The sequence below is a fragment of the Pithys albifrons genome, chromosome 5, assembly GCF_047495875.1.
Source record: "Pithys albifrons albifrons isolate INPA30051 chromosome 5, PitAlb_v1, whole genome shotgun sequence".
NCBI classification, from domain to species: Eukaryota; Metazoa; Chordata; class Aves; order Passeriformes; family Thamnophilidae; genus Pithys; species Pithys albifrons.
The window spans coordinates 897,238-921,921 of NC_092462.1; the positions used below are offsets into that span (position 1 = coordinate 897,238).

General features: G+C 53.2%; 1 protein-coding gene across 2 annotated transcripts; it reads right to left on the bottom strand.

Moving 5' to 3' along the window:
- Nucleotides 1–1,588: 1,588 nt before the first annotated feature.
- On the bottom strand, nucleotides 1,589–21,317 carry G3BP2 (G3BP stress granule assembly factor 2). Of its 2 annotated transcripts, XM_071555300.1 has the most exons (12): nucleotides 21,121–21,317; nucleotides 15,172–15,290; nucleotides 14,171–14,252; nucleotides 12,330–12,503; nucleotides 11,969–12,059; nucleotides 11,609–11,711; nucleotides 10,637–10,817; nucleotides 9,639–9,737; nucleotides 5,817–5,919; nucleotides 5,444–5,572; nucleotides 5,169–5,287; nucleotides 1,589–4,460 (listed from the first exon to the last, which is right to left on the bottom strand). In XM_071555300.1, exons 2-12 carry the CDS (start codon nucleotides 15,264–15,266, stop codon nucleotides 4,161–4,163), a joined length of 1,476 nt encoding a protein of 491 aa, XP_071411401.1. In that variant the 5' UTR covers nucleotides 15,267–15,290; nucleotides 21,121–21,317; the 3' UTR covers nucleotides 1,589–4,160. The 2 variants fall into 2 exon arrangements, with proteins under 2 accessions (XP_071411401.1, XP_071411403.1); XM_071555302.1 differs by lacking the exon at nucleotides 9,639–9,737.
- Between the last annotated feature and the right edge of the window lie 3,367 nt (nucleotides 21,318–24,684).

Here is a 24,684-nt window from a genome sequence, read left to right on the forward strand (position 1 = left end):
ATGGGAATGGAATTCCAGCTCAGCAGAATACAGGAGCAGGCCAGCAGAGTCTGACAGACCAGGGAAAGGCCAAGCACTCCCTCAGTCTCAGGGAAGCTCTCACTGCAGCGTGCTGGGAGGGACACACCTCGTGTTTCTTCTCTTTGCTGAGGGGACCTGAGCCAGAGGGAGGTTGGTCTTGACCACCCAAACATCACCCACCCTGTATCCCAAAGAGATGCCCAAACAGCTCTCGCCTCCCTCAGGTGCACTGCAGGCAGAGCACACCCACCCACTCACCAGGTAACTGGCTGGCTGCAGTGGCCAAGAGGTGGCACAGGAGCTCCAAGTTTGTGTCCTCGGTCCATCAGGACACACGGTGCCCACACCTTGCCCAGAGCAGCACTGGTGTAGCTGCACTCCAGGACTTGCTGTGAGGGCTGCAGGGCACCCCTGGGTCCTTGGTGCCCTGTTGTCCAATAAATCACTTTTCCATGCTGTATTTCTCCTCATAAAACACAACTCCCAGCAATGGCTGCACTGCCCAGGCCTTGGCAGCACAGGACTCTGTACCAGGGCCTGAGCGTGGGCACCACCCAGGGAACCGGCGAGGCCTTGGCAGCACAGGGCAGGTCACACCTTTGTGGCATCCTCAGCTGCCCTGGCAGCTCCTCACTTTTTTACTGCCACTACAAGCCTAAACATCAGCTCTGGTGCTGACAAAAGGTGCTCTGGAACAATTCTAAAGATGCAGGACTTGATGCACAACTAAAAGCAGGTCCTGCCTGGCCCGTGGGTTTAGGATCCCATTATCTCCTGCCCTCCCCCTGAGCCCCACAGAATCGGCCCCATTTACCTCACCAAGCAGGGCCCCGAGGCCTGAACGCTGCAGGCAGCACAGGGATCGTGTTCCTCCAGGGATCTTTGGGGCCAGCACACCTTGCAGCTGTCCAGGCTGCTCCTCTGAGGACTCCTCTGCTGACTCCGGCTCTGGGGCGTCTTCTACAGGGTCCTGGTTTTTCAGTCCAGTGCTCCAACTCACACAGCTGCACTACTTTTCAGACCATTCCTAACTGCTGTTTATCAGGAAATAAATACTCCAGCCAAGACATGCCTGTGGCAGGACACAGCAGAGAGCAGCCACCGCAGCTTCACCCAGAGCAGAACAGCCCAGATTCCATGAGGCAGCCACACCTGACCCCTCAGCAGTGTGAGAACAACCCCTTAACCAGCCTTTGTGGGTAACTGCCAACAAAACGGACAATCACTTCACCATCAAGAGTAACCAGCCCTGAGGTGCGAAGCAAACAACTCCAGTTTGTTTTTTAAGACAACTCGGCTCAGGTTCCTCCCAGCAGCAGCACCACCTCCCTGAAGCTGCACCCTGGAGCTGGAGGCTGCAGCCTGGCAGGGTGTGGAGAACCCCACCTGGGACACCCCACTGGCACCTCGAGGTGAGAGAAGCCAAGGTCAAACACTTCAAGGTACACGAGGCTGTGCTGCTGTGGCTTTCCATGGTGAGTGGCCGGGTCAGGGACAATGCTGTGCCAAACAAGGGGTGACAGTGCTCCACAGCCACCTGCATGCAAGAGAATTAGGGACATGGATAGATGCTGCAGACATCAGTAGTTTATTGGTATGTTTAGTCAAAACACATTCAGAATGGAAACTTAAAAGTAAAAATACTTTCCACCTGCAACAATTAAACTAGAATCTACTAGCATATAATGCTTGACACGTTACAGCAATAAAGATGGTAATCCACTGTCTTGAATACCTACTAAAGCCAAGATGGTCAGCCAAGTTTGTCGAAATAGAACCGTAATGACAAAATACTCCCACCATTCACAAATCAGCAACTAACAGTAATGGTCAGTGAGTCCCTTCCTTTGCTCTGAGAGGTACAGTTACTATCCAGAGGGTCGAGAACACGTAAGAGTCCACAGTACAGCAGGTGAGCTATCACCATGTAAACTTCTCTGCATGATGTCCCAAGGGTTCGTGTCACTTGAACAAGAAGCCAAAAAGCAGAACGGCTCAGTGGCTCTTTTTACTACTCTGTTTTTGTTCTTGATTATTTCCAGTGCCATTTGCCATACCAATGAATTAGGAGGCAGCAAAACACCACAGCACTACAGAAGGAAAAAACCCCTCCAGGCTACACAAACCACAGCCGTGGCAAATTGCTAACTGCTGACAGCAATTCATCCAAGGGCTCCAAACCTAAGGAGTGGAGCTGTGTGGAGAGCAGTTCAAGTACTACAGATTTCCAGGTAACAGCTGAAATTGCAAGACCTTCAACAAAAAACCTGAAATATGAAAATGCAGACCGGTAGAAATGCATCCTGGAAAGAAAAAAGCGCATGAAAATAGTGCAAGACTTACCACGGAACACAGAAGACCTCAAGCCTGGCAGAGAACAGATGCCACTGCACCTTGCCTAGCCTAACAGAAAGTATTGTGCAAAATCCTCCAGCTTCCTGGAAACCAGCAAATGATTGCATAATCCAGAGGCAGAGTGCTCGGATGCCCTCTCTGCTTTTGCTTGGAATTGCCATTTTTCCCTTTGAGGTCCTCCGTGCTGAGCAGCAGCTTCAGGTGGTCACATTTCCCCAGGGACACACACACCCCTCGGCTCCCGAGCCCGCAGGGCCCAGGCCCGGCCCCAGGCACAGCTCCTCTGTCTGCTCCAGCTGCAGGGACAGGAGTGCACTCCAGAACACCTTCCAGAAACCCACCAGTCACACTGCAGAAGAGGAGGTGTCCTTGCTATGCTTCGGCCCAGAGCCACGTCAGCGTCACCTTCAGCTCAGAGTTATGTGCAAAATGAGTACGAGTTTTTAAAAAAGTGCAACTGGAAAATGCAAGAACGTAAGAGCTGCTGTTTAGTCCTCTGAAAATTGCAGTATCCCCGTTTTAGAAGCTCACCTTCACAAGGGAGGCTCAGGTCTACCCAGCAGGAGCTGCCCAGAAGCGCCCCCGCTCTGGACTGACTCCTGCAAGTCGAGTCCCGGGCAATGGGAACTGCTGCCTTTAACTGTGACAGGGACTAAAGAGGGGCCAGGCTGGAGCCTCCCTGCCTGCCTTCTTCCTCCCTTCCCCCCTCTGCAAAGACACAGGCAAACTGGGTAATTGAAGAGCAAGGTGGATGATCATTTGAGCAACGTTTACTCATTGAAAGATACTGCAATTTTTTAATACAGTTTTCCAATTATTTCCTTTAAATGCTCTGCAGCCACTTGGCTTGGCAGCACAGTACTTCATACACGATACTGTACAAAATCACCAGCAAGACTGGAATGATGTATTCATAGAAGGCACCATCATGCTTATTACATTACCAGAGAACTCAAATACAGTCAGACAAGTGTCACTGTACAACGCTTCTTGAAGGGGAGGGGCAGGAGGAGTGTGTTGAGCAGCCAGCCCTGCACTCAAGAGGGGCAGATAGAAAATGTGAGCTACCAAACTGGTTGCGTGCTCAGGGCTACGACTTGGAAACTCTGGGTTCTGCTTAGTTTACAGCTAAATGGATTCCTTCTGGAACAAAGGTGTAGTCTCGTTAAGGTTTGTGTGTACAGAGGTTGGTCACAGCAAGCAGAGCAATGCCCGCACCGTTCCCCAGGCTATTCTGAGTAAGAGATGAAGGGTTTCCCTCCGAGGCCCCCTGCAGCTGTCAGTACAAATGAGTTCAAAGGACCCATTAGTGCATTTTGATGAGTGCGTAAACACGAGTTGTTTGGAGTGTTCTAAGAAGGAAAAAAAAAGGCAAGCTTCTCCAATTGCACAAATTGCACTACTTGTGTTTCCAACAGTAGTAGGCAGAAACGGCAACACTCACACCAAATGTGCAGCAGAGGGTTTTTGACTGAAAGGACCTGAATTCTACTGGACATGTCCTTTTGTTGCAGATAGTTAACCGGTCTTTTTTTCTTTTTTTTTTCTCTTTTCTTTCCATTTTAGTCCTCAATTCTCCAAGTCTACATTTATAAATTAGCAGTGTGACTCCTGTTGTGAAACTGGGGAAAGAAGGTCCACCTCAATTTAAACCGGAAACCAAAGGATGCTTTCACATCAAAGAAATGATCAGAAGGGCTGTGTCACATTCCAAAGCCAAAAGAAATGAACAAGAATGCAAACACGATGGACACGGTACCGGTGCCGGGGCGGCCGCGGTGCTGTCAGCGGCGCTGCCCGGCGAAGCGGCCCTCCATCTGCGCGGCGCCGCGCCCGGAGCCGGAGCCGGAGCCGGAGCCGAGCTTCTGTGCCATGGCCCCGCGGGCCGGGGGGGCCCTGCCGTCGCGGTCGCGCAGCATCCCCCCGCCGCCGCCGCCGCCCACGATGCCGCGGGGCCCGCCCGGGCCGCGCTCGCTGCGCCGCAGGTCCCGGCGCTCGTCGCCGCCGCGCGTCTCCCGCTCTCGGGCCGCCCGGGTTTTCTTCTCCTCCACGTTCAGGCGCACCTCGCCCCGGAACATAATGGGCTTGTGGGAAGGGGCAAGGCACGCGTTAGTCGCTGTGCCACGGAGGCACGGGCAGCAGGCACGGCACAGCCCCGAGCCGGCTGCCTGCCCGGCACGCAGCGCCAGCTCGGGCTCCCTGCAGCACACCGGCAGCCCCACAACACCACTCCTACACTCATGGCATGCAGCAATAAAGTGCTGGTCTTGATAAAAGCAGGGCTGTCTTTAAAAGCCTCTTTCACTTCCAGCTTTAGCCTTTTCACTTCAGGGTTAAGGTTCCTGAAGAATTGCCCTGCCCGGTCTCACTCCCACATCATAGCAACGAAAACTGCTGCTTCCTCCTCTCCTCTTCCTCAGGTGAAACCTGCAAACAACCCCGCTCCTTCCTCTCATCCCCAGGGTGCAGAATTCACACATCCAGGTGATGCCCTTCGAAGGGTGACCTGCTCCACTTTCACCTCAAAATGCTCTCTAAAAGTGCTGAGCTCTGTGTGCTGCCAGTGTGCAGGTAAGAGACCCAAATTCCTTCTCAAGTGTTCTGAGGAGTGCTGGCACAGCTTTTGCAAGCTACACAGCACTTCTGGCAGGACTCTGACAAACCTCTGGTTGTCTTACAGCTGGTTTTGAATGCCAGAACCAACACCAATGCCAACCAGGACAGCCCACGTCACTTGGGGTTTCAGGCATTCAGTCCATCCCTGGAAGGGAACACTCAATGCCAATACTTACTTTTGCAACTAAAATCCGCTGGACCGGCTCGGAATCATCGAATACCACGAAACCAAAATTGGGCAGTTTTCCTCCCACTCCTTTAGTATTTATGCGAAGCTCTACCACATTTCCAAAGCCTGGGGAAGCACAAAGGAAGAGCTGCTCTGCCAGAGCCCAGTGGCAGCTGTGCAGAGCTGTGCTGGGGGTGAGAGCCCCCGTGGGGCCCAGGCCCCCGGGCCTGAGTCTGTAACACAGCTGTGGCCTCAGCCTGCCCAGCTGGAGGCTGCACTTACTCATGAAGAACTCCTTGAGCTCGCTCTCGTCGATGTCGTGCGGCAGGTTCCCCACGAAGAGCTGGTGGCTGTCGGGGTAGCGGATGATCCGGCGGTTCTCCGACTCGCTCTGCTCCATGTCCCCTCGCCCTGGGGCAGCAGGAGGGAGGCACAACCACGGAGGTGAGCACAGGATGGACACACCCACAGACAGCGCCACGCGCGCTCACTCACACCCGCCTGCACCCCAAACCACATTCCCCACTTCCACTGGAAGGCAGCAGGAACAGTCAGTCGGTCACCAGCCAAACCCCAGGCAGGCACAGCCAGGGCCTGTCCCGGGGGCACCTCTCACTACCCACTCCCCAACAGGCACAGGAGCTCCCCACAGTACCTGGGCGAGGGCCGCGGGGTGGGAAACCCGGCCTGTCCCTGGGACGTTGCTCACGGACACGAGGAGGCTGAGACTGAGCTTCAGGTTTAGATTCCACTCTTGGCTACAACAGGAGAATGTGCATTATTCAACAGTGGCCCAACAAAACCCAACCCAAAGCCCCAAACTCAGCACAACAAGCCCCCCACAACACAGGACACAGGTAAGTGGCATGCACAAAACAAACTCTGAACATACACATCCATGTCATGGGTTTGGGAATATGTTCTGTTCACCCCTATACATTCCTCTGTACCAATCCAGGACTGCAGCGCTCAGTTATCTGTTAAACGGTGCAAAGCAAACTCATCTCAACCAGAGCCTCTCCCCAGACATGGCCAGGGGGAATTTTCCATGTTTGAGCAGGCACTGAGAGCCCAACGCTCTGCTGTTCACAACCCCTCGCCCTGACTCCAATCACACAGGACACAAAGCTTCCTCATGCCAAGCTCCAGCTTCAGGGATTAGGAGGCAGCCCAAGAGGAACACACAGAGAGAGACAGGAAAATCACATTTGCTGTCCAAGCCCCCAAGGAATTCTCTTCCTCTGGTGCAGAGCAACTATTTGAGAACTACCAAAAAGAAAAAGGAGAAAGAAACAAAAGCTCTTGGAAGTATAATAAGTATTTCTGATACAATAAAGCCACCTGAAATTACTACCTGCTGAGGATACTGTTCAACTTTCCTGATGCCAAGACCATGATGCTCAAAGTACACCCTTCATATTCAGGTACTAGAACACCTATTCAATTTTTTTTCTCCCCAGACAAAAATGCTTCTAAAGATAATTTGAAAAATAGAGAGAGAACAATAACAAATATTTTTATGCAGACTGCTGGTCACTGAAGCAATTCCCAGCATTTCTGTACAACAGTTAAGCAGCTGCTGCTGCACTGGGTTCTTATCTTAGAAAAACAAAACTATCCTTAGAGGCACAAAAATAAGTAAGACTAAACACAAGGTGACCAGCTGTAGGCCCAGACTGCTGGGGAGAAGTAGTTTATGTTAAACATCTCCCTCATTTTCCTTTAAGGACTCAAGCAAACTGGCAGTTCCAGCCAGAGAACACTTCCCAGGGCGGAAAAGACTGGATTTTACAGGAAACCTGCAGGTGTTATGCACCAAATGAATGTTTCACCCTCCTAGCACTGGTGCTCTCCACAGCTAAGCCTTAGGCTGTCCTTAGAATACTTCTGGGATCACCTTTCCAGTTCCAAGAATAAGGCAGAAAAATCAGCCTTCCTGCTAAATCTTCTTCCATTATATTTCCTCATGGGTCACTGGAGCTCCTCTGCCATTTTTTACTCACACATCTTTAATGTTTTATAAATGACATCTCAAAAGCAAAGCTTAATATGTTCAGACTGCCATTCCTTAGACACTTTGTGTCCTTCTACCAAACCCCAAACAACAGTAACTTGCCCTGCCTGCTCTGCATTCACTGCACTGCTCACCTATCACACAGCCAGCTGATCTCATCTGTTGTTTCCTAATCAGCACCACCCCTTTGTACAGAGCAAGCCTGCCCAGCGCTGCCTCGGGAGGAGAGCAGCTGTGCCCAGCTGTGCCCCAGCCCTGCCACTGCCAGCAGCACCCCCAGGGAGGGCTCCCCCACAGCCCCAGCAGCAGCCACTGCAGCTCCCTCCTCCCAGCACTGCCCAGCCAGCACACAGTGCTCTCCAGGACACCCAGGAAGGGCTTCTACAGACAGCCACTGAAGGAGCAGAGCGTGCCCCAACCCTCTGCCTGATGGAGCTTTGCTGACAGCCAAAGGGTGACACTGTCTCTGTGCTTCAGGAGCTCTCACGGGGGAAAGGGACTCAGCCCTGCCAAGCCCCAGGACAGGAGGCAGGGGGCACCCTGCCAGCCTCTGCCCCTCTGCAGCCCTAGCACAGCTGATATGGTAACAAAAATGGGACACAAAAATACCTGAAAATGCTACAAAGCCAAGTCCAGGGTTATGAATGCAGGCAGGTTCATTTCTAACCATCCACATTAGACAAAGAGTAAGAAATGCTGCCCTGTTTCACTCCACAGCTGTAGACAGACAGAACTGGGCTGGTTTATATCCAGAACAGTGTGCATGCAGCCCTGGGAGGGTCCTGAGCTAACACTACAGGGGCTGCATTTGTACCTTGAGAGAAAGAGAGGGAAAAACTGGAGTGCTGCAGAGAAAGGAAGGAGCAGACAGTTACTGGCACCATCCCTGGCACCAGGCAGAGCAGCTCTCCAGAGCCCCCAGCCAGCAGTGCCCCTCCTGTCCTGGGTTACAGGCACAGTGTCTGGCACTAATGGACCCAGGAGAACAGGGCAAAGCTGCTCCTGACTGGCAACCCCTTGCAGAAATGGGGCCTTTTCTGCCAGGTTTCTGTACAGCACCTCAGAAACATGTGCAAGAACAGGAGCTCAGCACTGAGTCATTCTGGCTGCAGAAGAGCTGCCTGCCATGTCAGTGTTCAGAAATGTCCACACAGGACCACCTGAACAGAAACAGCACAGGGAATCTGAAAGGCACAAAGCAGGACAAGCAGCACAGCCAGCACAGAAGTGTCTAAGGGGCCATCTCTAAGCTGCCTTCTGCTCTCCTGTGTATATCATTTGAAATTATTTTTGCAGGCACATTACAAAAATCCACCCTCTCTGTGGCAAATAAATTAAAACCAATTTTGGTTTTGCATAAGGAAAATCTATTCTGTACCAGAACCCCCCAGTTTTTACAGGTTAAACACCACCTAAGCATTCCAGGGCCTGCTTAAACTGATGAATGAAGACAGCCAGGCTCCCCACCTCCTTACACAGCCATTATCTGAGCTCCACAAGAGCCCCAGCAAACCCAGCAGCACCCCCATGTGAGGTGCTGGAGTTTGGTTGGTTGGGGTGTTTGTTCTGTTCTCCCTCTTTGCTTTTCTAACATGCATTTGGCTGAAGGCTAACCCCAGACAGGCCCTCTGTGTCAGTACAAACTGAGAAGCAAGCAGTGCACAAGCAAGAGCTGCACTAACCCAGCTGCTCTGCTCAAAACTGAAGCCTTGGAAGGAGGTTGGACATGAGTTACCATGACAGAGGGTGCTCGGGCACACAGTGGCAGGACTAGAGGCTGAAGGACATATTTTCCATTTTCAGGATTTTTATACAGATGGAGGGAGCTGAATTGAGTCTCAGACTGTCTCACACCAACATGCAGGACACGAACTATCCCCCAGTCACACTTCCTTTGCTCCTTCCCCTCCTCACCCAGGCATCACAGGAATGGGAAGACAGCATTGTCCTGGCAAGGAAGTGTGAATCCTTCCATTGCTCACACAGTCATAAGTTGGTACAGGGTTCTGTGACAAGGTCCTTACACATGACTAACGAAGCCCAGCCTGTTTCTGTGGCTGTTAAGCCTTCCAAGGTAATCCAGCACCTCAGACACAGTGCCATCCTTTTTCCTGCAGGGGCACTTCCACCAACGCCCTTTCAGAACACACTTCAGAAAGGTAACGTTTTGGGGGAACTGGTGTTGTGTTTCCCCCTGCAAACCAAGCCCCAGCCCATTAGGACAGGCAGTCCAACCTTCAGTGGCCATCTCCTGTTTCCACAGACCAAGGCTAACATCACCATCACCAAGTTATGCCTGCCACGTGTAAGTGCCTTGGCTTGCGACACGGAGGTGAGTGCGGCAACATTTAAGACACAATTAATCTGTGCAATTTAAGTCAAGCAAGTTGATCTGTTAATTTAAAAAACTGAAGCAGTTTGCAGAAGTAATGAGACAATCCAAGGTGTTCACAGATGGGTTACCTGTGAGACTGGTGCTTTAACATGGGGTGGAATTCCAGAGGAAGAAACAGTACCACTAGGAGGCAGGTTTTTACTGGTCACTGAAGCCCAAGAGAAAGCCTGCAGGAAATGCAACAAACCCAGGCTACTAATCATGGCAAACCACTGACATTCCCACAGGGAAACTCGTCTGCTGCAAGGACACTTTGGGTTCATGGCTGGCTTTTACACCAGTGCTGTGCATTCCAGGGGAGGCCCAGGGGTGTGCAGCTCGAGTGGCTGTGCCCCCAGACCGGGGCAGGTGTTGCTGTGCCACCTGAGCCAGCCCAGAGTGCTGCTCTCCACGGGTAACAGCCCTGGGAGTGACAGCCCTGCAGTGCTAAGGGTCTGCTGCACGAAGAAGCAAAGTGGATGCCAGATGGTACAAGTGAAAATGCAAAAGAGGAAAAGAATTGGGAACAAAGTGGGGGAGACCTGCTGGAGCTAGAACATGACCTGACTCCAGCTTCCCTGGCTCTCCCAGCACCTCTGCCCTCCCCGGTGTCACCACAGCACAGGATGCACGGGGTGCACTGTGGCTTATGGGATAAGACATCCACCCCTAGAGCAGACTGTCAGTGTCCCCACTCTGGCTTTGAACCTGCAGTGCCAGCAGTTCTGCATGTGTCAGTGTGTCAGGGGTTTTCCAAGGAAGAGCAGTGGTTCCCATTGTATGAGACTTTTGGTGGTGGTAGCTCGAGGTGTTTTCTTAACATACATTAACTCCACATTTAAAAATGTCTACACATGCATAAGACCACACACACTTCACAAGCAGAGCATAAAATTTACAGTAGTTGATGAGCAGCACTTAAAAATGCCATTTCCTCCTTTTTCACACATTCAAGGTTCATGTGTAGCTGTTCACAGAGCATGACACTAACGAGAGGGACCAGTATGGCCACTCAAAAAGGCAAAGTTCAAAAGCCAATCTGTTTTATCATCTGCATCTGGGAGCACAGATATGATTCTGAACTCACCTTTGGTGGTTCTTGTGGTAGTGAAACAGGCTCTACAGGAGGTGGAGATGGAGACTTCTCTTCTAGCTCCTCAAGGGTCTTCTCTTCTACCTCAGCTTTCAGCTCCTCAGGTTTTGTTTCAGCTTCCAATTCTGGCTCAGGTTCATGAGACGATTCTTCCAGTGCCTCCTCTATCCCATTGCTACAATAATCAAATGCATTTTATGAGCTTATCAACTGCTTTGCCTCTTATGGCTTTCTGTGAGCTCTGCTGCGGTAACAGCTGGTGTTGGAAAGATCACTGTGCACTCAGCAGACATTGTCTAGTGATGCCATAACTGGATGTTTTAACAGGGCAACCAGGAAGTCATTTCTGGCCCTTATGAAGCCATTCCTATGTTTAAAAAAAAGCACAAGGGTTTGGAGTTGTTTGTCTGTGGGAATTATCTGTTTGTCTGTTTTTTGTAATCTTGTTCAGATTTGGAGACAGAGACCTCTTCTTCCAGTACAGCTGTACAGCTCTCAGTTTCAGGTGATACCCAAATGGGAGGAGTAACACATCAAGATAGTCCTGCTCAGCACTAGATGACCTTTTAGAAGGTCCCTTCCAACTCCAGCTCCAGCTCCTCTGTGATTCCATGAGTAACCACCCCCTTGCCAACTCTTCACATAAACTACATGATATCAACCCTCTGTTCCACGTCTGAATAACAAAGATGCCATTCAGTGTGACACACACACAGGGTTGTTACCTTTTCACCTCACTTTAGATACCAGAGGTGAAAATAACTAACAAACATAAGAACATCCTGCCTGCCTTCTCTGCAACAAAGCAGCAATGTTTCAAACTAATGTAACATCAGGTAACACACCCCTCTATATCAAGGGTATGTTCTCTGAGCCACCTGTTAAATCACATCCAGAACCCAAAGCCAAAGCAATTTTGTTATTTTTGTTAAAAAGCAACTTGCTGTAACAAAAAGGAGTTCTTACCTTACGGGATGGTTCTCGTAGTAAGTACTGCTTGCATTCTCTTGCACGGGTTCAGGTGATGGTTGTCTTTCCTCCTGCTCTTCTTCCACCTCCTCCTCAGACTCTGACACAAAAACAAAACCTTCCTTATACACCTCTGCAAGTGTACACGAGCTGCACTCAAAATAAAAGCACATTAACAGCAATCCAAAGAGTTGCATTGATGAAACAAGGTAAAATCAGCTGCAAGGAAAGATGGAAGACCTGCCTCTCACTCCACAGGCTTGGTTGCTTATGGTTTTCACACACACAAGCTGGAGACAGCTGTGCACACATGCCAGAGGCACGAGAACCAAACTCTACATGTACAGTCCTCCTCACCTTCATCAAGCTCTCCTTCTGAATCCCCAAACACTTCGTCTTCGTACCTGAAGATATCGTTGTGGACATAGAACTTGTTTGGAACAGATCCCTGCAGGAGAGCAACAGGCAGTGTTTGGATTCCTGGCAGTCAGCAGGGATGGCTCAGAGAGATGAGCTGTGGGGTGCACACCAGTGCTCTGCCACAGCACGTCCCTGCAGCTGTTTCCCAAGCAGCACCTCTTCCCTGAGCACACACCCCAACAGCAATGGCACAGGCAGGGACAGCCAGGCCATCTCTTCCATCCCCGTGTGACAACCTGCAGCTGCAGGCCAGGCTTCCTGGCTGCCATTTGCAGTGTAACAGCCCCCCCCCCCTCACCTCTGGGGCCAGCACGAAGGTCTGCATGAACTTCCTCATGGGCTGCCCGTTGTTGGACAGCTCGCCCATGACCTGCACCACCACACCGTCGCTCAGCGTGGCGTGCGCGTCCACGTGGCGGATCTTGGTGTGGCACTCCACGAACTGCAGGGACATCACCTTCTTGTGGATCTCCTGCGAATGCAGACACGCCCTTCAGCCACGGGGGCTGCTGGGCACAGCCTGGAGTGCCTGAGACACCTGATCTGAACCTGCCCTGAACAAGCACTGCCCTGAAGCTCAAAAGGTACACACAGGAACTAAGAAGTGCCTTCCACTGACATAGAATCACAGAATCATAGAATCGATTGGGTTGGAAAAGACCTCCAAGATCATCGAGTCCAACCCTTGGTCCAACTCCAGTCCATTTACCAGATCATGGCACCCAGCGCCACGTCCAATCTGCATTTAAAGATCTCCAGGGATGGTGAATCCACCCCCTCTCCGGGCAGCCCATTCCAATGCCTGATTACTCTCTCTGTAAAAAATTTTTTTCTGATCTCCAACTTCAATTTCCCCTGGCAGAGCTTAAGCCCGTGCCCCCTTGTTCTGTTGCTGAGTGCCTGGGAGAAGAGACCAACCCCCACCTGGCCAGAACTTCCCTTCAGGCAGTTCCAGACAGTGCTGAGGTCACCTCTGAGCCTCCTCTTCTCCAGGCTAAACACCCTCAGCTCCCTCAGCCTCTCTCCACAGCACTTGTGCTCCAGTCCCTTCACCAGCCTTGTTGCTCTTCTCTGGACCCGCTCCAGCATCTCAATATCCTTTCTGAACTGAGGGGCCCAGAACTGAACACAGTACTCAAGGTGTGGCCTCACCAATGCAGAGTACAGGGGAAGGGTCACTGCCCTGGTCCTGCTGGTCACGCTATTTTTGATACAGGACAGGATCCCATTGGCCTTCTTGGCCACCTGGGCACACTGTTGACTCATGTTGAGCTTCCTGTCAATTAGTACTCCAAGGTCCCTTTCTGCCTGGCTGCTCTCCAGCCACTCTGTGCAAGAGTCTACCTGAGCTCATCTAACTTTTAATCTGAGATTTTCCACTAGGATTCAAGTGCTTCTCAGACTAGACAAATAGCATACAACTTGCCATCCAACCTTTCCAGCTGTATTAAAACCCATGACCTGTTTTAAGGCTTTCATTTTTTAAAGTGCCTGTGCAAGGGACAGGATTTACCTTGTGTTAAAAAAATAATGAAAGCCAACAAGAAAAACACCACAAAACAACCCTCTACCCATGGTCAAAGTACCCAAACATCACAGGAGGGGGGAACATCTCCATTGCAGGGATTTCTGTGCTGCCACACCAGCCACTCTGCTCAAAGATAGGGCTGGCACACAACAGATGGCACTGGTGACACACATTACTGTGATAAAGAGGTACAACCAAAGCAACCCTTTCCCCACTTCTTCAAAAAGTTACATTCCACTTGAACATAACTCCCCCCACAGAAGAATTTCATGTAATTCCCAAAGATCAGTCCCTCTCCCAAAGAACCCCCTCTAACCTAAATAAGATACATCAATCAGCACACGCCTGTCAGGGCCTCTTGATTTTCTGTTCTATCCCCAATGTATTTGCTGCAGCCCAGATGCAAAGCTGAGGAATCCAACATGACCCTCAGTAAAAGCAGAAATAGGTAAACAAAAACCTGTAGCTAACAAATTGCTATCTGTCTCTGAACAGGAAGCAGTACAACAACACATTATTTACCAGGCAAGAAAGTCAAAGCCCCTGGTAAAGGAGAATCCTGATTTCCTGTGAACATTAATGAGGATGACATGACTGACTCTGATACTCACAGCTTGACCATACACTGCTTCCTGGGGCTTCCCACTGGCATCCAGCCCTCCGTGCACATAGGAAGAATTCCTGCCATAAAACCTGCAAGTGAAGAGAGGTAAAGGTCACAGCAGTGAGAAACCAGAACCAAACCCAACAAGTGTTTTAGTCGAGAGCTGTAGAGCTCAATGCAACAGGAATTCAGCACAAACAGCAATTCAAGGGGCTCCAAGAACACAAACTTATTATCCACTACTCCAGTTTGCTCAAGGTCATGCAGCAAACTCCTGAAGGAACCTTTCCCTTGGTTCCTTCAAGGGAAGTGGCCATTGTGGCCTGAAGGTTGCCCTGCATCAACAGCACCTGAGCCTCTCCTCGAACCCTTGGGCAGCAGGGAGCTGGTGGTTTGGACAGGCTATTATGGGCACTTGCTCCCAGTACTATTCTAAGATTTCAGATATCCTTTGGTACTTCCATTCCACTTGCAAATTTGGAGCCTTTGATAGTCCAAGTTTTGATCTGGACTTTTACTGCCAGCTTATAAAGCATGTGACAAATGCTTAATATTTTAGCACAAGAAAAAGGGGCAGCAGTGGCAGAGACTGCAGGCACCAAGGATGGCATTTCATACCAGCAGCTCAGGAACCAGATATGATTTAACCAGACCAAAACCTCTAGGACTCTTCTGTGCAGAGGTGTTTAAGGCAAATCCACAGATGCTGTCATTAGAGACAGTGAGCAGTGGGCAGAGAATGTTCCTGAGCAGAGTCCCACCTGCACCAGGGGAGCTTGCTATCCAGCCTCCCCAACCCCAGCAGGGATCTCTGCAATCTGCCCACATGGCCATTTCATCAGCTGAGAGCAGCTCACTTTCCCCCAGAGGCAATACCCTGCCAGCATGCCCTGGATCCCCATGATCAGACTCAGCTAGAGCCCAGGGAACTGTCAGGGCAAGGGAGCCAGGTGAGTGCCCAAGACCAGCCCCCCTCCTGCCGCACACCCTCAGCCCCGAGCGTGTCACCTGTGCAGGAAGTCGGGAGCCTTGTTGAGCAGGGTGTAGTACTGCCTGACGAACTCCCGCCCCACGAGCAGGGGACTGGGCTTCTCCATCACCATTGCTTTGGTACACAGGGTCAAACGCTGCAAGGGAGAGCACACAGGGCAGCTGGAGCACAGCCCCACAGCTGCCCCACAGCTGCCCCACAGCTGCCCCACAGCTGCCCCACAGCTGCCCCACAGCTGCCCCACAGCTGCAGGAACACAGTGACAGTACAACTGAAACAGCGACGGGAGCAGGGACTTCGCTCACAAGAAACCAGTTCAGGACAACCTCCCTTACCTCGTGTGAGTCAATGAAAAGATTTCGGTCAGTTCAGGTGTGACTGTGACAAGCAGAGAACAGTGGACACAAAGTCTCTCACAGAACAGGTGAGGTGCTTTAAAAAATAATAAAATCCCCTCAACCAACCAAACAAAACCCTGTTAAAGGTCTCTTGCACTCCTATTTAAGCCTCTGGCAATAAAGTGATGAACGTTTAAAACCCCAAGTTCCACAGCTCTGCAAACAAACAGGAACACACTTTCTTAAGGTGACTGGCACCACTCCCTTCTCTGAAAGCACATGTGCTCCAAAAGGTTCCTGTCCCCTCAGGAACAGGAAGATGGGAGCACCAATATCCTGAAGGAACTGGGTGGGCTGGATCACGCTCTCTGAAGACTGGGGAGGCAGACCCTTTTGCCTCAGAGGTGACCAAAGGCTTGGGTGCTACTTGTCAAACCTCACTGCAGTTCACATTTGCCAGAGAATAATTTAGGCTGGAAAGGCCTTGCAGGGGCCACCTGGTTCAACCTGCTGTGCTCCTGCCCATCCATGTCACAAAATGACCTTCAGAACTGTGGAAGCCTTTCTGATGGCTCAGCAGCAGACAGCACATGGCTGTTCCCAGCTCACTGCACACTGCCAGTGCCTCCAACCAGCAAATTCCCCCAGTTCTTACAGGGAAGCCCAACCTGCTTCCCCTCTCCAAACACCAACGTGCAGGCAGGGCAGCAGGAAATGAAGACCAAGGCAAAACCCAAGTTTCCAACTTGACAGATAATCCTTGATACATACCTTTCTTTTCTTACCAAAATAACCTTGACCATCAACCCAAGTCAAGGGCCACCACAAGGGCCTGTTTGCAATCACAGCCCCACAGGACTGTGCCACAAACATGCCAGATCCTGCACCACCATCATATGGAACTCTGAAGGAAAAAGCCCAAGGACTCAGCTCAAATAATTTACACTTACTGGACAGTCAAAATAATCTCAACCCGGCAACCCAAGCCACAAGACAATACCAAAGCTGTTCCTAAATACAGCAAAGTCAGGAACCACACCTGAAACAAACTTGTAGGTAAGGCAGAAGGCAAGGCCTGAAACACAAATCTGGAACTTGGGCATAAGAAATCAGCAAACTTCCTTTAGGCTTACCCAGTTTTCAATACATCCTTCCAAGACTCTGGAATATGGTATTATTGTGCCTTGTGGGAAGCCCCAGGGGAAGTAACTGTGCTAATGAGACACAACCCAAATGTCCAGAATACTCAGGGACATCAAGGGGTTGAGCCTGTGCACGTTCAGATGGGCAACAAAGGAGAGCAAACAGAACCTGGGCAATCTGAGGATCTTCCCAGCGTGACTCACACCACAGCAATGGCACACACGTGGGAATCCTACTGAGAAATCAGCCTCAAAACAACAAGGCCACCTCAGTTTCTAAGGTGAGACTACTCTTCTTATTCTCCCCTGCCCCCTAAGCAGATGACAAAGACAAAATGGTGACAGGGTGTTCAGCACAAGCCCCTCAGAGTACCAAGGATGGAATTTCCCCATGGTTTTCAAGAACCCGTTACAAAGCAGGTGACAGGCACCACCCACTCTTATGAATATAGCAACAATTTGTTAACAAACTGCTGGCACACCTCGAGGAACACTGAAAATGCCCCTGGGTACAAACCACAACAATCTGTGACAAGTCATTACACTGCACGAGATCTCTATCAGGCTGCACCTTTCCCTCACTGCAAGCTGGCCTATTTCAGGAAGGGCTGCCAAAGCCTTGCAGGAGATCTGGAAAAGGCAGGGATGCCATGAGCACACACAGAAGTTTGTTTCACTGCTCACCTTGCACCTCTCTGCAGGTCTCAAGTGCCATCAACTGACATCACACAACCAGTGTTATACAGGATGTCTCAGTGCAGTCCTTCACCTGCCTTGGCTTTAGTTCATTCTCTCCTCAGAGATCTCAGGAGGGGCAGCAGAGCCTTAATGAGCTGTTCAGGTCTCCCAGGTCATTAAAAGGCAGTACAATAAAGCTGCAGGAGCTCCTTGCCAGCACCGTGGGTGCCACAAAAGCAGGTTTGCACAAGATTAAAAGCTCCACGTGCCCCAATTAGCACAGCACAGCCCCACAGTCAAGGCCCCACCTCAGCAGGCCCAAGGGGGTTGGATGTAAAGGCACCTGAGAAATTCAAGCCAACCCTCAGGGCATCAGCACCACCAACTTAAACAGGGCCAGCTTGAAAAGAACTGTGTCCTCAGCACTGACCAGCCCCAGGGGAAGCCCCATGGACACAAGCACTCTGGAAAAGGTGTATTTCCAGTCTTCTGCAGTACACACTCAGGAGAAAAGGAGTAAGAGCTAAAAAAGCAGAACCTGAGTGCTCTTCTCACTTGAATGAAGGAGCCACATTCTTAGATCTGCCTGAGCAGCTGGAGGGGAAGTGTCTTAATGAGAACTTATGGCTCCAGGCACTGGTGTACACACTGGCCAGGAACAAAACACTGAAACTGAGACGGCAATCACCAGAAATCAAGTACGTTTATCTGCTAGTTCCTTCCCGGTGCAACCGGGCTGTTAAAACCCCTCCCCATGCACATGACTAAATAAGGACACACACAGAGTAATGACACCAACGGCCCTGCCATTACTGCCCACCCATCCACAGGGAATCCTGCCCATGCCGGGCTGACAGAACAGTCACTGACAGAGGGAACTTCCCCCCGGAGCAGTACCTGGGACTCCTGTGCTGCTGGGAGGGCACACAGGATGTGCAGAGCCCTCCTGAAGCAGGGAGAACAGCAGCCACAAACAGATCTGGCACTAAACTGGCAAGCTGGAAGCCTGAATGAACTGCCATCTCTCTCCTCCCCAGCCAAGCCTCAGAGGAGAGGGACCCCAGGGCCCCAGCTCTGTGACTGCAGGCATGCACAGGTGCCAGGGCAGCACTTCGGGCAGGCTGAACAGCTGTGACCCAGGAGCTCAACAACAACCTCAGCCTGCAGGTGGGATTTCTTTCAAGGGAACAAAAATAGTGGGAGAGCCGGCACAGAAAGGAATTATTTGTTATATGCAAAGATAAGCAAATGACCAAAAGCAGAAAGGCTACTTTCTTCCAAGGAACAGGAGCAGGATAGTGCTGGAATTTACTGAACATCTTTGGGTGCCCATGACAAATGAAGCACAAAGCTGGGCTTTGCAAGCCCCAAAGGCTGAGCTGAGTTCTGACAGCAGCTCAAGAAGCAGCACCTCAAGTTGAAGGTAACTTTGAACAAAACAACTTTTAAGCTCTGCAAAGGAGACATGGGCCCCACTACTTGTTTTAATAAAAAGCTGTAAGCAAGTAGTGGTTTGGTTTATTGGCAAGCAAATGTGAGCAGTTCATCCACAGAGTAATTTGTCCCTAACTGAAGGCACACAGACACCAAGCTACACTTTCAAAACATAAATCTGAAACAGTGTGGCCAATCCCCACCCAAACGGCACGGCCAACAGTGACCTGCTCTGGGAACAGTCTCTGTCCCCACCCACCCAAACGGCACGGCCAACAGTGACCTGCTCTGGGAACAGTCTCTGTCTCCCAACAGTGACCTGCTCTGGGAACAGTCTCTGTCCCCACCCACCCAAACGGCACTACCAACAGTGACCTGCTCTGGGAACAGTCTCTGTCTCCCAACAGTGACCTGCTCTGGGAACAGTCTCTGTCTCCCAACAGTGACCTGCTCTGGGAACAGTCTCTGTCTCCCAACAGTGACCTGCTCTGGGAACAGTCTCTATCCCCACCCACCCAAACGGCACTACCAACAGTGACCTGCTCTGGGAACAGTCTCTATCCTCACCCACCCAAACTGCACTACCAACAGTGACCTGCTCTGGGAACAGTCTCTATCTCCCAACAGTGACCTGCTCTGGGAACAGTCTCTATCTCCACTCCATCTCTGCATCATCATCCAACACCAGGCTCGGTATCTTCCAGCACCTCATCAGATACCTCTGTTAGTTTGCCATATTCAATGTTTCCCATGTACTGCAGTTGCAATGCAGCCCTTCCTTTGTCAAATACTCCCCAAAGCAATGACACCCAGTACCACAACTGCTGCAGTAGAGGAAGGACTCCAATCCTACCCTGTGCATGTCAGGATCTGTGTTTCCTCTGCATATTCCCAGTGCTGTGCAATAATCCTGAGGGTGAGAGGAGACACCAGATTTGAAAGCTCAGTTGCATGAAGGAAAGCCTGTTATTCACAGGGACACTGGCAGCCAAGCAGATGATGGGCAGCTCCTTCAGCTGCTCTTCAGTTTCAGCCAGTTTGCACAGCAAAGATGTCACAACAGCCCCAGAATGTCTCCTTAATGATAAATCTGCCCCAACACCAGTCTGGCAGCAACCACAGCTGAGCAGCTCAGAGTCCAAGCTGACAAATCCTGTATCCCCTCGCAGTGCTACAGTAACACAGACATGTCACCTCCAGACACAACTCATCCTATTTCCCAACAGCTCAAAACTACCTTGGCTATCTTTACAGCTCTCTCTGTACCAGAGCACAACATTTGCACACTGAACTTGAACACTCTAGAACACTGACTTTCCAGTTGAAATCCAACAGTAAGTCGTACACTGCTGTTCTCTCCTGTCATAGTTCATTCATGCTCTGGCACTTGGCACCAAGCTCAAGACCCAGGTGCACCCAAGGGATTTCAAACCTTTGTTGTGGAGATGCTCCCGGGCACCCCACGGGAACTGCAGCAACCCTGGGGGGAAGGGGGCACAAGCCTGAGAAGGCCCCGAGTTCAGCTCAGATGACAAACGAGAGCAGCTTGGGCAAGGTCTACTGAGGGTATCTGGCTCGGCAGAATAAAAGGTGCTGGCAACACCTTCTGCCATATCACTCTGTGTGAGAACCGAGCAGCCCAGGTTAGGGCTGGGGCAAGGCAGAAGGAGGAGCTCTGCAGAGCTGGAAGGGCGCTCCGAGTCAGCACTGCCACTGCAGGGCTAACTCGCAGGAGGGCAGAGGGGCCCGCCGAGCCGTCGGAACGGCACACGGCGGGCCCCGCACAGTCCCGGAGGCCCCGCACGGCAGGGCCCGGCCCCGCAGCAGCCCCGAGGAGCGCGGGGCCTGGGGGCGCCGTTCGTTCCCGGCGTGCCCGCGGCCGGGCGGAACAGCCGTCAAGGTGACGGCGAACAAAAGCCACCGCCCCCCGCCCCGAGCGGGGCCGAACCGGGCGGCGAAGGGCACGGCAAGGCTGCAGGGCGCTGCTGCCCCGGTCCTAACCCGGCCCCGCTCCCGGAGCTCCCGCCGCTGCCCCGGCCCCGCTCCCGCTCCGCCGGCCCCAGCCCGTTCCCTCGACCTCGGCCCCGCTGCCGCCGCTCCTGCTCCTTGGATCCCATTCCCACCGCTCCCCAGGCCCTGCTCCTCGAGCCCCATTCCCGGCCTCGCCTCCGGCCCCGCCGTTCCCCCAGCCCGTTCCTGGTACCGTTTCCCCGGCCCGCTGCCCCGACCTCGCCGTTCCCGCCTCTCCCCCGGCCCGCTCCCGCCCTCCCTGCTGACCGCTCGTCCCCCCCTCCCCTCAGACGCCCCCCCCTCCCCTCACACACTCGCCCCCCCCAGCCCGCGGCGGGGCCTACCCTGCCGGCCCCCCGCTCACCTCAGGGACAGAACTGTGTGTGCGCGGGGCCGGGGCGCGCCGCCGCCAGGCCGGCGGTGTGCGGGGGTGCCGGGGGCGGTGGCGGTGCCGGTGTCGGTGTCGGGGCGGCCGGAGGGGCCGGAGGGGCCGGAGCGGGGCGGCGGTGCCGGCGGGACGGGCGGGGGAGTGCGCGCGGCCGCGGCTGCCGTGCGTGTCCGTGCGCGTGCGCGAGTGCACGCGCCTGCGCCAAGGGAGCGAGCGGGCGGGGCCTTCCCCGCCAATCCCCGCCCGCCGAGCGCCGTGACGTCAGCGGCGCGCGCGCCTGTCCGGGCGGCGGGAACGGCGGGAACGCGGCGAGCCGGCCTGGGTTGGAACAGCCCCGGGGTCTGCCCCACGTTAACCAGTCCCGGGGTCTGTCCCACGTTAACCGGCCCCGGGGTCTGTCCCACGTTAACCAGTCCTGGGGTCTGTCCCACCTTGACCGGCCCCGGGGTCTGCCCCACGTTAACCAGTCCTGGGGTCTGTCCCACCTTGACCGGCCCCGGGGTCTGTCCCACGTTAACCAGTCCTGGGGTCTGTCCCACCTTGACCGGCCCCGGGGTCTGTCCCACGTTAACCGGCCCCGGGGTCTGTCCCTCCTGAACCGGCCCCGGGGTCTGTCCCACCTGAACGGGCCCCGGGGTCTGTCCCACGTTAACCAGTCCTGGGGTCTGTCCCACCTTGACCGGCCCCGGGGTCTGTCCCACCTTGACCGGTCCCGGGGTCTGTCCCACCTTGACCGGCCCCGGGGTCTGTCCCACGTTAACCAGTCCTGGGGTCTGTCCCACCTTAACCGGCCCCGGGGTCTGCCCCACGTTAACCAGTCCTGGGGTCTGTCCCACCTTGACCGGCCCCGGGGTCTGCCCCACGTTAACCAGTCCTGGGGTCTGTCCCACCTTGACCGGCCCCGGGGTCTGTCCCACGTTAACCAGTCCCGGGTTCTGTCCCACTTTAACCAGTCCCCGGGTTCTGTCCCTCCTGAACCGTCCCCGGGGTCTGTCCCACTTTAACCAGTCCCCGGGTTCTGTCCCACGTTAACCGGCCCCGGGGTCTGTCCCACGTTAACCGGCCCTGGGGTCTGTCCCACTTTAACCAGTCCCCGGGTTCTGTCCCACGTTAACCAGTCCCCGGGGTCTGTCCCACGTTAACCGGCCCTGGGGTCTGTCCCTCCTGAACCGGCCCCGGGGTCTGTCCCACTTTAACCAGTCCCCGGGTTCTGTCCCTCCTTGACCGGCCCTGGGGTCTGTCCCACTTTAACCAGTCCCCGGGTTCTGTCCCACCTTAACCGGCCCCGGGGTCTGTCCCACCTTGACCGGCCCCGGGGTCTGTCCCACCTTGACCCGCCCCGGGGTCTGTCCCACGTTAACCGGCCCCGGGGTCTGTCCCACCTTGACCGGCCCCGGGGTCTGTCCCACTTTAACCAGTCCCCGGGTTCTGTCCCTCCTTAACCGGCCCCGGGTTCTGTCCCACCTGACCCAGTCCCGGGGTCTGTCCCACTTTAACCAGTCCCCGGGTTCTGTCCCTCCTGAACCGGCCCCGGGGTCTGTCCCACCTGAACCGGCCCCGGGGTCTGTCCCACCTGACCCGGTCCCGCTCTGCTCTAGGGGCGCCCCCGGGGCTGGGCCGGGCTGGGCGGGGACTCAGGGCGGAGCCGTGCCCTGTTCGCAGCGTTCGAGCTTCTGCCGCGGCTCCGGGAGGGGAAAGGTCCGAACTTCTCCCAGAAACACAAGTTTTCCTGAGTTATGTGCAAGGTTGAGGGTGAAGCACCAAATAATTCTTTCCCGAGGTGATAAAAGCTGCCCCTTGTGCGTTGTGTCCCCAGAGGGCAGCTGGGGTGGGTCAAATACCTTTACCAAGCACCTCCTTTCCCGTGGGCTGTACGTGTAAGGATGGAAATAGTTGGAAACAAATAAAGGTCCTTTGGTGGAAAAACCTTGTTTTGGTTGTTTTTTGGAAGGAGCACAAGACCCTGCGTGTTTCAGGGGAGTTCGGGTGTGTGCCCTGGCCCAGGAAGGTGAGTCCATTCAGCCATCCCTGCTGGGAATGGGGGAGCTGCTTTTACTCCATTGTATCTGAAGCCCTTGGAATTAAGAGCAGGACTTCAGTTTTCTCCGAGTTAAAAAACATCTTATTTTGCTGCTACTGGACAATGGAGGGTAAGAGCCCACTCAGACTAAACCCTTCTGGGCCTTGTGCTGGGCAGGGTCTGTGCAGGGGGAAATGGGCAATGGAAAAGCACAGCTGGCCAGCTGGGAGGTTTGGGTGGGTCCTGAAGGACTGGAGGTGCTCAGGATTTCCTCTCCTGCTGCCCCAAAAAAGGCAGTTGGAAATTAAGTGCTTCACAAAAGCCTATTTTGTAATGACTGCTGTGGAATTTCATCTTTTTAGACCTAATACATTGATTTTTGGTGCTTGTCTTCAGAGGGGGGAGGAAGCTATTGGTTCTAGAATACACAAAGAGTAAATGTTCACTTCTAGTTGCATTTTTCAGATTAAAATAATGATTTCATTCTTTAGCTGAGAAAAACCAAATTGCTGAAGCTCTTGATTTAAGTTTTGATGTGAGAGAGGTTTTATCATTGGAAGGAAACAAACCAGTTTTAGGAACTGATCATCCTAACTGGACCTTTCTTTCCTCATTTGCTATACTTGGAATTAAAACTGATTCCATTAGCTGTGTAGAATAAACCAAACCCTACCAGTAACCATCAGGATGGCAGGCTCAGGCTGGGGTCTGGTCTGTGGATGCAGTGCCTGACTTGCTCCTCAGCAGGAATCTGGGAAGTGCTGCAGCAGTGTCCAAAGTCAGGAAATTCAGTATCTGAAAGGAATGCAACTGTTTAGTGCTCTTGCCTTGGACTGGACCATCAGTGATGCCTGAATGAGCTCCTGGCTCTCTGTGATTGAGCTCCAAAGATATTAACAGTGTTTTTCTACTTGTAGTTAAAATGGAAAAGGTGATAGCTACTCTTAAGTCAAAACAACTGAATTCAGATCTTGGCGTTGCTCTGAATGCACAGACCCCTGAGAGGCCTCAGGGAGGTGGGTCACAGGGCTGTGCTGGGGTTCTTCCCTCACAGGTTCATGTCCCCAGCACCCACCCATCTGTTTTCCACCAGGAGCCGGCAGGCCCCTAACCCTCCTGGGGGCTGTCCCTGCTGTTCCAGCCGCTTGGGATGGTGCCCTTCCCTAGTGAGCAGTGCAGGCAGTGCATGGGCCCGACCGACACCGGGCACTGTGCTGTGGGCTGGCATCGGGGCCGGCGCGGGGGTTGCGCCCCGTGCCCGGGGGTGTGTGTCTGTCCCTGTGGAGGGCTGGCCCTGCCCAGTGTCCCCGGTGTGTGTCACCACAGAGGGCCGGCCCTTCCCGGTGTGTGTGTGTCACTATGCAGGGCCGGCCCTTCCCGGTGTGTGTGTGTCACTATGCAGGGCTGGCCCTTCCCGGTGTCCCCGGTGTGTGTCACCACGGAGGGCCGGCCCTACCCGGTGTGTGTGTGTGTCACTATGCAGGGCTGGCCCTTCCCGGTGTCCCCGGTGTGTGTGTTCC